Source organism: Trematomus bernacchii, unplaced genomic scaffold (genome assembly GCF_902827165.1).
Source record: "Trematomus bernacchii unplaced genomic scaffold, fTreBer1.1, whole genome shotgun sequence".
NCBI lineage: Eukaryota > Metazoa > Chordata > Actinopteri > Perciformes > Nototheniidae > Trematomus > Trematomus bernacchii.
Genome location: NW_022987669.1, coordinates 259,517 through 272,431, shown reverse-complemented (window position 1 = coordinate 272,431; position 12,915 = coordinate 259,517). Strand labels below are relative to the sequence as shown.

The 12,915-nt window shown below is 43.6% G+C and overlaps 1 protein-coding gene across 1 annotated transcript; it reads left to right on the top strand.

The window, feature by feature from the left end:
- The first annotated feature begins 1,601 nt into the window (after nucleotides 1–1,601).
- On the top strand, nucleotides 1,602–5,417 carry LOC117487291 (uncharacterized protein K02A2.6-like). The gene is made up of 2 exons (XM_034135981.1): nucleotides 1,602–2,048; nucleotides 2,796–5,417. Exons 1-2 carry the CDS (start codon nucleotides 1,602–1,604, stop codon nucleotides 5,415–5,417), a joined length of 3,069 nt encoding a protein of 1,022 aa, XP_033991872.1.
- Nucleotides 5,418–12,915: the final 7,498 nt, after the last annotated feature.

The window sequence follows — 12,915 nt, the reverse complement described above, 5'->3', positions numbered from 1 at the left end:
GCACGATTGGCTGCTCAGTTAGTTCAGTCTTTGGCACAAATCACACCTCATACCTGAGCGCGTACTTTGAGCGCACCTATGATACGTCCCCGTGACGTCGCCTGTATTCTACGTCAACCCATTCAAAATTGATGGAGGCGTTGACGCACGTTGACACGTTAGTTCTCCGCTCAGTCAGCTTAGTTATCTGTTCTTTGGCACAAATCACACCTCAAAGTCTTTGGCACAAATCACACCTCAAAGTCTTTGGCACAAATCACACCTCAAAGTCTTTGGCACAAATCACATCTCATACACAGCTGCCACGGGACGCCATGCTGGGCGGCGTGACTGCAGCTGCAGCCGCTAGACAAACAATTAGACAAACAATTCACCAGTGCAACCAAACAACACAACCAAAAAAAAATAAAGTCAGTGAAGTGATGCACAATGACATAAACTATCGCCCAGAGAAAAGTGAATTATTAACAATGGTTTGCAAACTTTAAAAGGACGACTATCCCCCCATTGGACCCAGTGGCGTTTTCTCCTGGAGGCCAAGGGAAGCCAGGCTTCCCCTGTTTTTTCAGATTGTAGTTATAATTTTAATAAATAAATAAAAACACTTCGTTTAGTTTCGGAAATTCTTCTTTGCTGTGTGTTGCTGCCGGCCCATCTCTCCCCCATTCTCATTGAGTATTTTACAAAGAGTGAAACAGCGCCCCTCTAGATGTTATGGTAAAACAGTAGATTGCACTCACTGTTGCGAGAGGAGGCCAGCCGAAATAGAGTGGCGAAGTCACGCCCATCTACTTCCGCCCCATGGGACCTTATTTCGGAAAAATAATGTATTGAAGTCAATGGAGAGAGAAAACTTATCTTTCGATCCCGTTTGAATTGTGCCATGAATTACACATATGATGTTTGTCAATCTTAAAAAATAATTTCCATGTCAAAAAAGTCACAGTTTGTCGTAAAACTGTTGAAATATAAGACTATGAAAAATACGCAACTAGAAAGACTACAAATCCCAGAGTCGCGTAAGTGATGTCACAATTGTTTTCCAATTGATCAGCGCCATATAGATAGATATAATCTATCTATATGGCACGGCTAAGATAAAATAACTTTAACAAGATGCCTGTGTGCTTAGTACCAGGTTGTTATCATACCAGCAATGGGTCTTGCTCGTTCTTTCGCTTCCCGTCTGATGAAAGGACTAGGAGTGTCTGGATCAAGCTAGCTAGTAGCTGTCACATATGCATACAATGCATACTGAGTTAAGGCTGTTACGACAGTGTTGCGACATGCTTTACGGCATGCGAAGTACTGCTTTACTTCGGAGTAAGCCCGTGAGTTGTCATGTTGCTGCTTACTGTAATGTCTTGACTTACTGTACAATAAACCTGAGTCGTGAAAGATACTCGACCCTCGATCATTCTACATGGTGTCAGAAGTGACCGGTGAGTCACAGGAAATAAACAAGACAAAGTAAAGGAATATAGACGGCGGAATGGCGAAGTTTAATCCCCCAGCGAACTTTTCTTTTGATAAGCCGACTGAATGGCCAGAATGGAGGCAACGCTTTGAGCGGTACAGACTCGCTACTAAACTCGACAAAGATGACGGGGAGAGTGCAGGTGAGCTGCCTGATTTATGCCATGGGCAACGAGGCAGAAAACATATTCAAGTCGTTCACTTTTGCCGAAGAAGATGACGGCGATGACTTTGCCGTTGTGGTGGGAAAGTTCAACGAGTACTTTTTCCCGAGGAGGAACGTTATCCACGAGAGGGCATGTTTCCACCAGCGTGTCCAGCGGCCAGGGGAGAAGGCAGAGGGTTTCATCCGAGCCCTGTATGATCTATCAGAACACTGTGAGTTTGGCGCAAGCCGAGATGAGAATATCCGCGACCGAATTGTCGTCGGGATACGAGACAAAGAGCTCTCGCGCAGGCTGCAGCTAACTGCGGACCTAACACTAGCACTGACGACACGGACCGTCAGGCAGTCAGAGGAGGTCGCAGCACAAGTGAGTCTGCAGGAAGACACAGTGGGATCAGTACAGGAGGTGAGATTCAAAGAAAAAAATAACAAATGGAAACCTCAACAACATCAAGGCAAGTCAAAAGACAGAAAATGGGGGGGAAGTGAAAGGAAATGTGGTAAATGTGGGAAATCACAGCATAGCAAGGAAGAAGGGTGTCCTGCAGCTAAAGCTACATGCCACAAGTGCAATAAAATAGGACATTGGGCCAGAGTGTGCCGAAACAGCAATAGATCAGTGAATGAGGTCACAGGGACTGTACAGGCTGAGCAGACCCATTATTTATTAGGCTCAGTGTGCAGTGCAGAGGAGAAAGAGCAGTGGACAGTACAGCTCCAGGTGGATTCTACTACAATGGAATTTAAAATTGACACAGGAGCTGATGTCAGCGTCTTATGTGAGGATGCATTTCACACACTCACTCCACCAAAAACACTGAAACCAGCTGACATCCCATTAGACAGCCCAGGAGGTGAACTGTTGTGTCTGGGACGCTTTAATGCTACAGTTAGTTACAAGGGAAATAACTACCTATTTGAAGCATATGTAGTCCGTGGCCAGAATGTCAATAACCTACACAGCCGGGATCTGTCAGTGGAGATGAACCTGGTGAGGCGTGTTGATGAAGTGAAATTCACTACCAGTGAACACCTTCAAGCCTATGGTGAGCACGGCACACTAAAAACTGAACCTGTTAAAATCCAATTAAAGGATGGGGCTCAACCATATGCAGTGCATACAGCACGTCGTGTGCCCTTCCCAATGTTACAGATGGTAAAAGAGGAACTGCAGAGGATGGAGAAGAACGGTGTCATCGAGAAGGTAACACAGCCAACTGAATGGTGTGCTCCTATGGTGCCAGTTCTAAAGAAAACCACAGGCAAAGCCAGGATCTGTGTGGACCTGAAAAGACTAAATGAGTCAGTAAAAAGAGAGCGCTACATCTTACCTACCTCTGATGAAATAACTGCAAAGCTAAGTGGTGCAACTGTGTTTTCCTCTCTCGACACTGCAAGTGGGTTCTGGCAAATCCCACTGCACCCAGCCAGCTGTAAATTAACAACCTTTATAACACCGTTTGGCAGGTACTGTTTCAAAAGGTTACCTTTCGGGATTTCCAGTGCGCCTGAGATCTTCCAGCGGAAAATGCTAGAGACTCTGCAGGGGCTGGAAGGCGTTGAAGTCTTCATGGACGATATCCTGGTCTATGGGACATCGACAGAACAGCACGACGCCAGACTTGAGAAGGTACTACAGCGTGTTGAGTCAGCAGGCTTAAAACTCAATAAAGATAAATGCTCCCTCAGGCAAAGCCAGCTACGCTTTCTGGGACATCTCATCGACCAGTCAGGAGTCAGGCCTGACCCTGATAAAGTTGAAGCCATACATCAGCTGGCTCCACCAGGAAACGTCCATGAGCTGAAAAGAGTCCTGGGCATGGTGAACTACCTGGGTAGGTACGTTCCAAACCTTTCCACAATAGGTCAACCACTGTACGAGCTTCTGAAGAGCAGGAACATCTGGACCTGGGGTCACTCACAGCAGTCAGCTTTTGAGAACATTAAGAAGATGCTGACCACGGCACCTGTTCTTGTCTTCTATGATGTAGCTAAAGCCACAGCGGTGTCTGCTGATGCCAGTAGCTATGGCCTGGGGGGGGTCCTCCTCCAGCTCCATGAAGAGGAGTGGAAGCCAGTAGCCTACTGTTCGAGGCGTCTCACAGAAGCAGAGACACGCTACGCCCAGATAGAAAAGGAGTGCTTGGCTAGCGTATGGGCCTGTGAGAAGTTCGACAAGTATCTATGTGGCTTGGATCAGTTCAGGCTGGAGACCGACCACAAGCCATTAGTGCCACTGATCAACAAACAAAGCCTAGACAACGTCCCCTTGAGATGTCAGCGTCTACTAATGAGGCTCATGAGGTACAAACCTTTAGCAGAGCATGTGCCTGGGAAGACCCTTGTTGTCGCCGACACACTGTCCCGAAGCCCACTGACACACACAAAGGAAGAGACTGACACTCAAGAAGATGTGGCATGCTATGTAGCCACAGTGATACAGGGCATTCCAGCATCTCCAACGAGAATGGAGAATATCAGAAAAGAGACAGCTGCCGACAGTGAGCTTCAGGCTGTCATCAAGCTGATTAGGGCAGGATGGCCTGAATACAGTAGTAATGTTCCACTGAACATTAGGGACTACACCAAAGTGAAAAATGAGCTATCGGAAGCTGATGGCTTAGTCATACGAGGAAACAGGATCGTGGTTCCGGGGTCACTGAGAGCAGACATTTTGCAGAAAATACATGAGGGACACCAGGGGCTCTCAAAATGCAGAGAAAGGGCGAATGCATCAGTTTGGTGGCCGGGGCTCTCTGTAGACATTAAGAACATTGTCAACATATGCAAGAGCTGCCAGGAGCAGAAGCGGGCTCAACAGAAGGAGCCGCTTATTTCCACACCACTGCCTGATCGTCCGTGGAAAAGAATCGCTCTCGACCTCTGCGAACATAACAAGCACAACTACCTTGTGATTTCAGACTACTATTCACGGTATCTGGAAATACTACAACTACCATCTACGACAAGTGCCCTTGTCATCCAGAGACTTAAAACGACCTTTGCTAGGTTCGGAATTCCTGAAGAGGTTGTGAGTGACAATGGTCCACAATTCTCCAGTGCAGAATTCCGGGAGCTGGCACAGCGGTTGGACTTCAGACACATCACGTCTAGTCCTCACCATCCTCAAGGAAACGGTCATGCCGAAAGAGCAGTACAGACCGCTAAGAGAATCCTTCGTCAGGAAGATCCGCTGATAGCCCTTATGTGCTATAGATCCACTCCCTGTACTACCACAGGAGTCAGTCCAGCAGAACTGCTAATGGGGAGAAAGATCAGAACGACGCTCCCGACACTCGAGAAAAATCTACGGACTAAATGGCCTAACAGACAGATTGTCAAACAAAAGGACACGAGTGAGAAAGCAAAACAAGCCTTTTATTACAACCGACGACATGGTGCCAGGCATCTACCAGCTCTACAGCCAGGAGACACAGTCTACACCAAGCTCGACAACGAGAAGTCCTGGAAGACACCAGCAATCGTCTCAAAAGAGTGTGTTACTCCGAGGTCTTACCTCATTAACACACAAGGAGGTGCAGTGCTGCGGCGGAACCGACTTCATCTCCGGGCAGAACCAACTTCCCGACCTGCACAGCACATCCCACTAACATCAGCAGAGAGTGCTGTGGCGATTTCCCAGCCTGTAAGCGCCAACACACCAGAGACTGTTACCCTGAAACCAAGTGAGGTGACAACCCATACAACAACACCAGGACGGGTTCAGACCAGGTCTGGCCGTGTCAGTAAGCCGGCCACTAGGTTGGACTTGTAGACAGGAGTGTTTTGGGTGTTTCACAATGACCTCTGGGGGTGAATAGAAGAAAAAAAACACCTATGGCCTTTGGGGGGGAGAAAATGAATAGGGAAACACAGATGGACTCTGAGTCTGCTGAATTTTGAGTTCTGTTTATTGTGAATGTTATGTACAAATGTGATATTACTGCTGCAATGTTTAGAAAAGAAAACTTGCATCTTGAATTTTATTTTGTTACAGCACTACTGAAGGTATTGGTTACCCATCTTGATTAACATAATCTGTGAAGTTAACCTGTATTCATAGGACACTTTTGGTTGGTCAGTACGACTGAATGAACATTTGTTATCACAGTTTGACTTTTACAGGATGATGCTGTGACTAATCGGTCAAAACTCTTTACAGTTATTTAAAATTAAATAACTAGGAAAAAAGGGAGATGTCACATATGCATACAATGCATACTGAGTTAAGGCTGTTACGACAGTGTTGCGACATGCTTTACGGCATGCGAAGTACTGCTTTACTTCGGAGTAAGCCCGCGAGTTGTCATGTTGCTGCTTACTGTAATGTCTTGACTTACTGTACAATAAACCTGAGTCGTGAAAGATACTCGACCCTCGATCATTCTACAGTAGCTAGCACGTTAGTTAGCATTACAGCCTTGTCATTTGTATTAGCCTTAACATGAAGTAACATGAAGTAACCCAAAATGTTAAACAGTAAGAGTAGTAGTCATATTTCGTGAACCCTTTGAAGAGTACTGTCACCAGTGTGATCATTCTATAATACACAATTTAAGCCCGGGGGAGAAATGCTAACGCTAACGCTAGCGATCTTCTCTACTTCATGCTATCTGCACAAATGGTTGACATTAAACATTAAAACGACCAGGCAGTTCAGAGAGAATCAAAGGAAGGCAGGCAGACAGCTTTGCATGACTTTCTTCAGGACGTGTTTCATTGGGGTGATAGTGAGGGTAGTCAATCGTTTTGTTGACAGTAGTGACGGCCATCTTGGTGACGTGTGTTGTTCTGTGAGACCAGAGATGTAGTTCATTGAGCGTTGGGACTCCCAGCAGCTTCTACTGAAGCCTTCTGAGTAAATCGCCAGAACGCCGACACCTCCTCATCTCCACCGCTCCCATGTTTTGTTTTGTGTTGCCATAAGTTAGTCTCTCTGCGTTTGTGCGCTGGGCGAATGCTAATGCTAATAATGCTAATGCGAGGATAATACAATGGCGGCTCTACAAAACATTTCAGAGTTGTACGAGGCGTGGTTTGCAATTCGCCCAGCCAATCAGAACTGGGGCACTTTTTCCCCCAGGAAAGTACCATCTCTCAGCAGGCACTAAAAATGGGGGTAAAAGTTCCCGAGATGAAGTGCTCTTTTTGGTGTGAACGCGACATAAGGGGTACTAACGGAACTAAACGCGAAAAGTACGGTGAAAAGTACTCCGATGTGAACGCGGCTAATAATTACATCTTACCTTTTTTGATTTGTGATCAAAAGTTGTGTTCAACAGAATAAAAACGCCGCTCAAGGTTAATCCAATGTCTCTGTGTCACGTAGAATGTTTTACTGATAATCCATCATCATATTTATGGCAATAAACTGGGTATAACATTTTGCAGTCAAGGCTTGTACTTTCAGATATGCTTCGTTTGCTTCTCTATTACCTCCGCAATGGTAATGTTTACGTGGATTTGGGAACTGCCCATCGGATTCTATTGGATCTAATGGTTAAGAAAAAGGTGTAAATCACTCAAATCGACCAATGGGTTCCATAGATATGGTCCTGCGTAAAGTATAAAGTATGAATGCCAGCGGCAGACCCATTACGCAGCAGACTCTACGCCGTGTTTAGTACGTAAACAACAGGAATTGCAGCAGGACCCAGAGCGCAGAGCGGACAGCAGATAACGGAGCAGATTACAAGATTGGCGTTTAGGACTTTTTCTATACTTTGACTTTTGTCAAATAATGGCTTGCAGGAAAGAGATGCTTACGACTTTACAGGCAATGGAAATGGTGACTAATGCTGACAGCGATGCAGACATGTTACCTGTTGATTCTGAGTCAGACGACGAGGATCTCCTGCAGCCAGAACGGAACCCGGAGCGTTGTGACTCTGATGATGAAATTCCACCACGGGAAAGGTATGTAATCTCTCTGTTTTTATCTATTACTTAGTTATTTGGTGTACGATTATTCATATAGTAAATAAAAGCGTCTGCTAAATGTAATGTAATGTAATGTACGCTCAAAATGGCATGTTTGGCAGGAATTAGAGGGATTATTTACAAAAATACCAAATAGTGTTTCTTGTCTGTTACATTTACTAAAAGTATAGGCCAGTGTTCATCTAGTCACTAAATGTATTGCATTCACACACTCAAAATGGCATGTTTACTGCCAAGGAAACAGGAATTACAGGAATTTTCCACATTTGTTTTCATAGTGATGGAGATGAGGATGAAATGGCTTCACCATTGCCTACTTTCACCCAGCCCACACCTGCCTGCCCTCACATTCCTCAATTTATTATAATTTTCTCAGGCCTCATCACCATTCACAACCGATCGGACTACTGGAGGAAGAAATGGCCATATAACTTCCAGGCTGGTGTGTGGCAGACAAAGACTGTTCCCGTTCCTGACGCTGTATTGGACTACAACCGAAGCATGGGCGGCGTGGATGTGTCTGACGCTTTGATCGGGTACTACAGCGTTCTCCACAAAACGATGAAATGGTACAAGACTTTTTTTACCATTTTATGGACATTGCAGTTGTGAACAGCTTCCTTCTCCACAAGGAGCTGTACAAGATGAAGAGTGACCCCAGCAGGACAAAGCCACACACACAGAAGACTTTCAGGGAGCAGCTTGCTGCAGAGATGTTGGAATATGCTGAAGGCTCTGCACCTCCACCACCATGGGAAAGATGTCCGTATCAGGAAGTACTGCAGGAACTGCCATGATGCTGGCAAAAAGAGGGTGAAGACACCTTGGCACTGCGTGAAGTGCCAGGTCCCTCTGTGCTTGAATATCAAAAATAATTGTTACCAGGAGTGGCAAGCCAAAATATTGTAACATTCAGGAGGTAAGTATAAAGTTTTACATTCAGGAGGTAAGTATAAAGTCTACCTATCTAGAGTGTGGTTTTATTGTATAGTGTGTTTGTAAAATGTTTGAAATAAATCTGTAAAATGTTTGAAATAAATCTGTAAAATGTTTGAAATAAATCTGCTCCAATTGGAGTCAAACTTAATTTTTTAATTTTTTTTTTTTTACAACAGTTGTATTTGGATGGAATGAATACCTATAGTGATCATTCAAAGTAATAAAATTATTTTTACAGTGAAAAAGGTCAAATGGAACTGATGGTTCCCAAATTACCCAGAGGTAAGTCCGTCTGGACTTTATTTTTCTAAACCGCTCTAAAAAGGTCAAATTTCACTTGTTTTGCATCAATCTTGATACAGGGTACTTATTATATGTTATAGTTTGGATTCCTAAAGCTTTTAGTCTACTAACCCATCATCCAAGGGTGGTTTTCACTATAAGTAATGGTTTCTTTTAGGCGAATTTACATGTTTTTACTATGTTCCAGGGGTGTCGCCTGGACCTGAAAACATTCGGGGCTTAGCCCACAGTGGTGGCGGCCGCGCAGCTACAGTGGAATTTTTTACTGCAACACTCCCCACACGCACACACACAGTACACCCGCGACTGTTACAATGAAGGCTCGATAATCAGCTCACCGCATATAGGCAGGGGTAAAGTGCTATTTTTTTGGGGGGGGGGCGGACCTCACCTCCTCTAGGGGGGGGGTCCGGGGGGATGCTCCCCCGGAAGATTTATTTTAAATATTGAAGTTGAAAGCATCAATCTGGTGCACTTGAGAGCAAAATGAAGAGATCTATGGATACCTCTCTCAACACCCATATGAAGCAGAACTGTAAACAGATGTACTTTTTCTTTATGGATATTTTACTAATCACTCCCCTTTTAAACTCTATTCTTGTTTTACTGCCATATAGTATTTCATAACTGTTTTTCATTTATTCTCTTATTTTTTTTTCGAACTATAATGATCATATGAAGGTGTGCCGCGGAAATAATCTTTTGAATAATTGTGACCAAACCGTTTGAGACCCACTGAGATAACTTAGACTAAAGTGAACTATCTAAACACTCAGAGAGTCCTTTAGCTCACCTGAGTCTCTCAGTCTGAGAGGAGAGGACTCTCAGTCTGACAGGAGAGGACTCTCAGTCTGACAGGAGAGGACTCTGCAGACTGACAGGAGAGGACTCTCAGACTGAGAGGAGAGGACTCTCCTCCAGCTTGTTGTGGAACAAACAGTTCCTTATGTCCGTTAGCGCAGCTAGCTAACCAGATGCTAACAACACGGTCCCTGCTGTTCTTATTATACATCCATGGCTGGCAACCGGTCCCTCTCTCTCTCTCTTCTCTCCCTCTCTCTCTCCTCTCTCTCTCTCTATCACACTAAATGCGCTATTTGCCACACACACACCAGAGGCGAGCTTGAATGACACAAGACACACGTTTATTTCCATGGCAACTCTCTGATTGGCTGGTGTCATGCCTCTGTTGCATTCACTGAACACGGGAAATTACAGTCCTGCCGTCCTCTCTTGTGTCATGATGACAGGCCAGGCGACGCCACTGCTATGTTCCATATGAAATTTACTTTAAATAAAATAACAAACATCTATATTGATTCTGACACTTCTAATCCAACTCACAGATGTAACCTTGCTTTGAGAAAAAAGATTATTAATTTACCCCTTTTAGAAGTGAAGATATAGTCTTTGTTGTGTTAGTGGCATTTTCGAGCCTGAAAACCTGAAAAACAGGCTCGGGGCTTAAGAGGTTAAACAAACGCTCTCCGCCACGCTCACCGGTCCACGTGAGAGAGATGCCACGCCACGCCTTCAGCTGACAGTCAAACTCTCCCAGGCTGCAGTCGAGACAAGTCTCTCTGTTTCTCTCTGAAGAAGAATCAACGATCTCAGGTTTTTCTCAACAAACAGCAGAATCTCTGGTGAGTTTCCTACAAATCTCAAACACACTGAATACTTCTGCTAGAACCACAATCTGATTTAAAGAAATCTCAAGGTAGGACTACTCTTTAAGAAAAACCAGAACTGGGATCTCTTTCTAACGTCATGGAGTGCACTGACTTCTTTTGTCAGACTATTTACGATATTTAATTCATTACAAAAACAGACAAAAACCATTGACTTCCCGACGAGGCAACAGGAAGTGTTGAATGCTCACTCCCTTCCTGCAACTCTCTCCTGCCATGTAAGGTATTAAGGAAGACTAACACACCTTGTTCTGATACATGAACAAAGGATCGTAACTTAAACTGTGATCTTGAAGTTTGTACTTTGTATTTTTATATTTCTCTTTCTCTTGTGCTTTAACGTCACGCCTTCAGATCACAGATAATGTAGATTACTCTCTCAGACCGCAGGCTGCAGTCGAGAGACACGTCTCTCTGTTTCTCTCTGAAGGAGAATCCGCTGATCTCAGGTTTTCTCAACAAACAGCAGAATCTCTGGTGAGGGTCCTACAAATCTCAATCACACTGAATACTTCTGTAGAACCACAATCTGATCTAAAGGGGACCTATTATGTAAAATGTACTTTTTGATGTCTTTTATACATAAATATGTGTCCCCGGTGTGTCAGGGGAACTCACAAAGTGTCAGAAAAGTATGGGCTCAGATCAGTCTCATAATACACACATGCACACTGAAGGATTCACACAAATGTGTTCCGTTGAATATACATGTAACAGTGGTGACTGGTCATTAGGGGCAGGTGGGGCACAGCCCCACCTAGTGTCAGCAGAAAGTATTACAAATAATGATTACAAAAAATGCAACAAAAAAAAAATATATATATATAAAATATATTTTAAGATCATGTTTAATCATCTGATTCGTCTGTACATTGCTGTTTTAGTCTGTGTTCTTCTAATTAGTGTGTCTACAGTCACAGTGTGTGCCTATTGAGCTGTTTAGAGCCATGTGGGACAAAACCTGATCATTGCCCCTTCCTCTCGCTGTGAAGTCAACGGTGACTGTAAAAACTACACTGCGCATGCTCAGAGTATTTTCCTATTTAATGTGTGTGGCAAAAAAATAATGACCATCGGGGCACTGAGCTGCCATCCCCACCATACGTCATCTCACATCATTCAGAGCTGATTGGCTGTAAGTACGTGTGCCGCGAAAAGTGTGGTGCTTGAAGAGGAGACGAGAGAGCTGCAGTGACGCGTCCTAAAACCAGGAAGTAAGCACAAAAAAGCAATGAGATTTCTTCTCCAGAGGATTTTAGAAAATAGCTGGAAATAAGATCTGTGGGAAACGTACCTGTTAGATAAATGCACGTTTTGTTCAGCCGGATAACATCCACATGTCTACCCTACTTTTATAATTTTTTATCATAAATCTATCGATTAGATTTATGATAGACTTTTGAAACTACGAGAAGATAAGGAGGACTTTTACAAAAAAGTTATAGAAATGTTTGTCCAGAAGGATAGGCAAATGGACTTCATCTTCAAGTCAAGGTAAGACCGCCATTTTATTGAAAATGGGATCTTACTAAGAGAGAACAATTCAATATTTAAATGATAAAATTACATTTTTTGGGTATCCTTTTGTTGAACTGTCTGTTTAAAATTAATCGAAGCATCAGACAAAAAAAGCTTTTTGAAAATAATATTAATATTTTGGTTTAGGTCAAAATATAATATTTGTAAACCTGAAGAGTCAGTGCCAGTGCCTCACCAGCCATGAACCTCACTGCACATCACTGCAGAAGCTTATATATAGACATCTAAGTTTTTTTGTGCCCCACCACTTTTGTACATATAAAAACGCCACTGCATGTAAATAAAATGCAAATACAGAAAAAAGTTTTACATATGTATTTTTGGTCCACACATATTTGTTTTCCGTGTAAACCCTCTGCACCTGCAAACACAACCCGCTTTCTGTGCACGGATCGCTGTGCATTCGTGTGTGGGTTTTTTGAGACTCCCCTGACGGTCACCCGATTCGTACTTGTAATATTTCCGATCTATAGCCAATCAGATGTCTCCTCCATTCTAAGCCAATCACATGAGCGCGCCCCAAGGAGGGTATGATTTCTTGCGTTCATGACGTAGCGTTTCATATACGCATTTTGCGCTGTCCTGATTTACAATAGTAGTATATGTTGATATATATCACATTATTTAGTGGGAATGCTGATACAGCATTCCCACTATATTTTATTCTACGGACAAAATTATTATTATTCCGCCGGAATTTTGCACCTCTTCTTCTCCTGCATTCAACATCGCAGAAACATCGTTCAAACATCAAAAACGTTCAGCTCGGTAGGGAATCGATGGCTATTACTTTTATCATTCATAACTTTCATAATTCTAGAGATACATCCATAATTCATCACATTTTTAAACCATTGAAGTCAA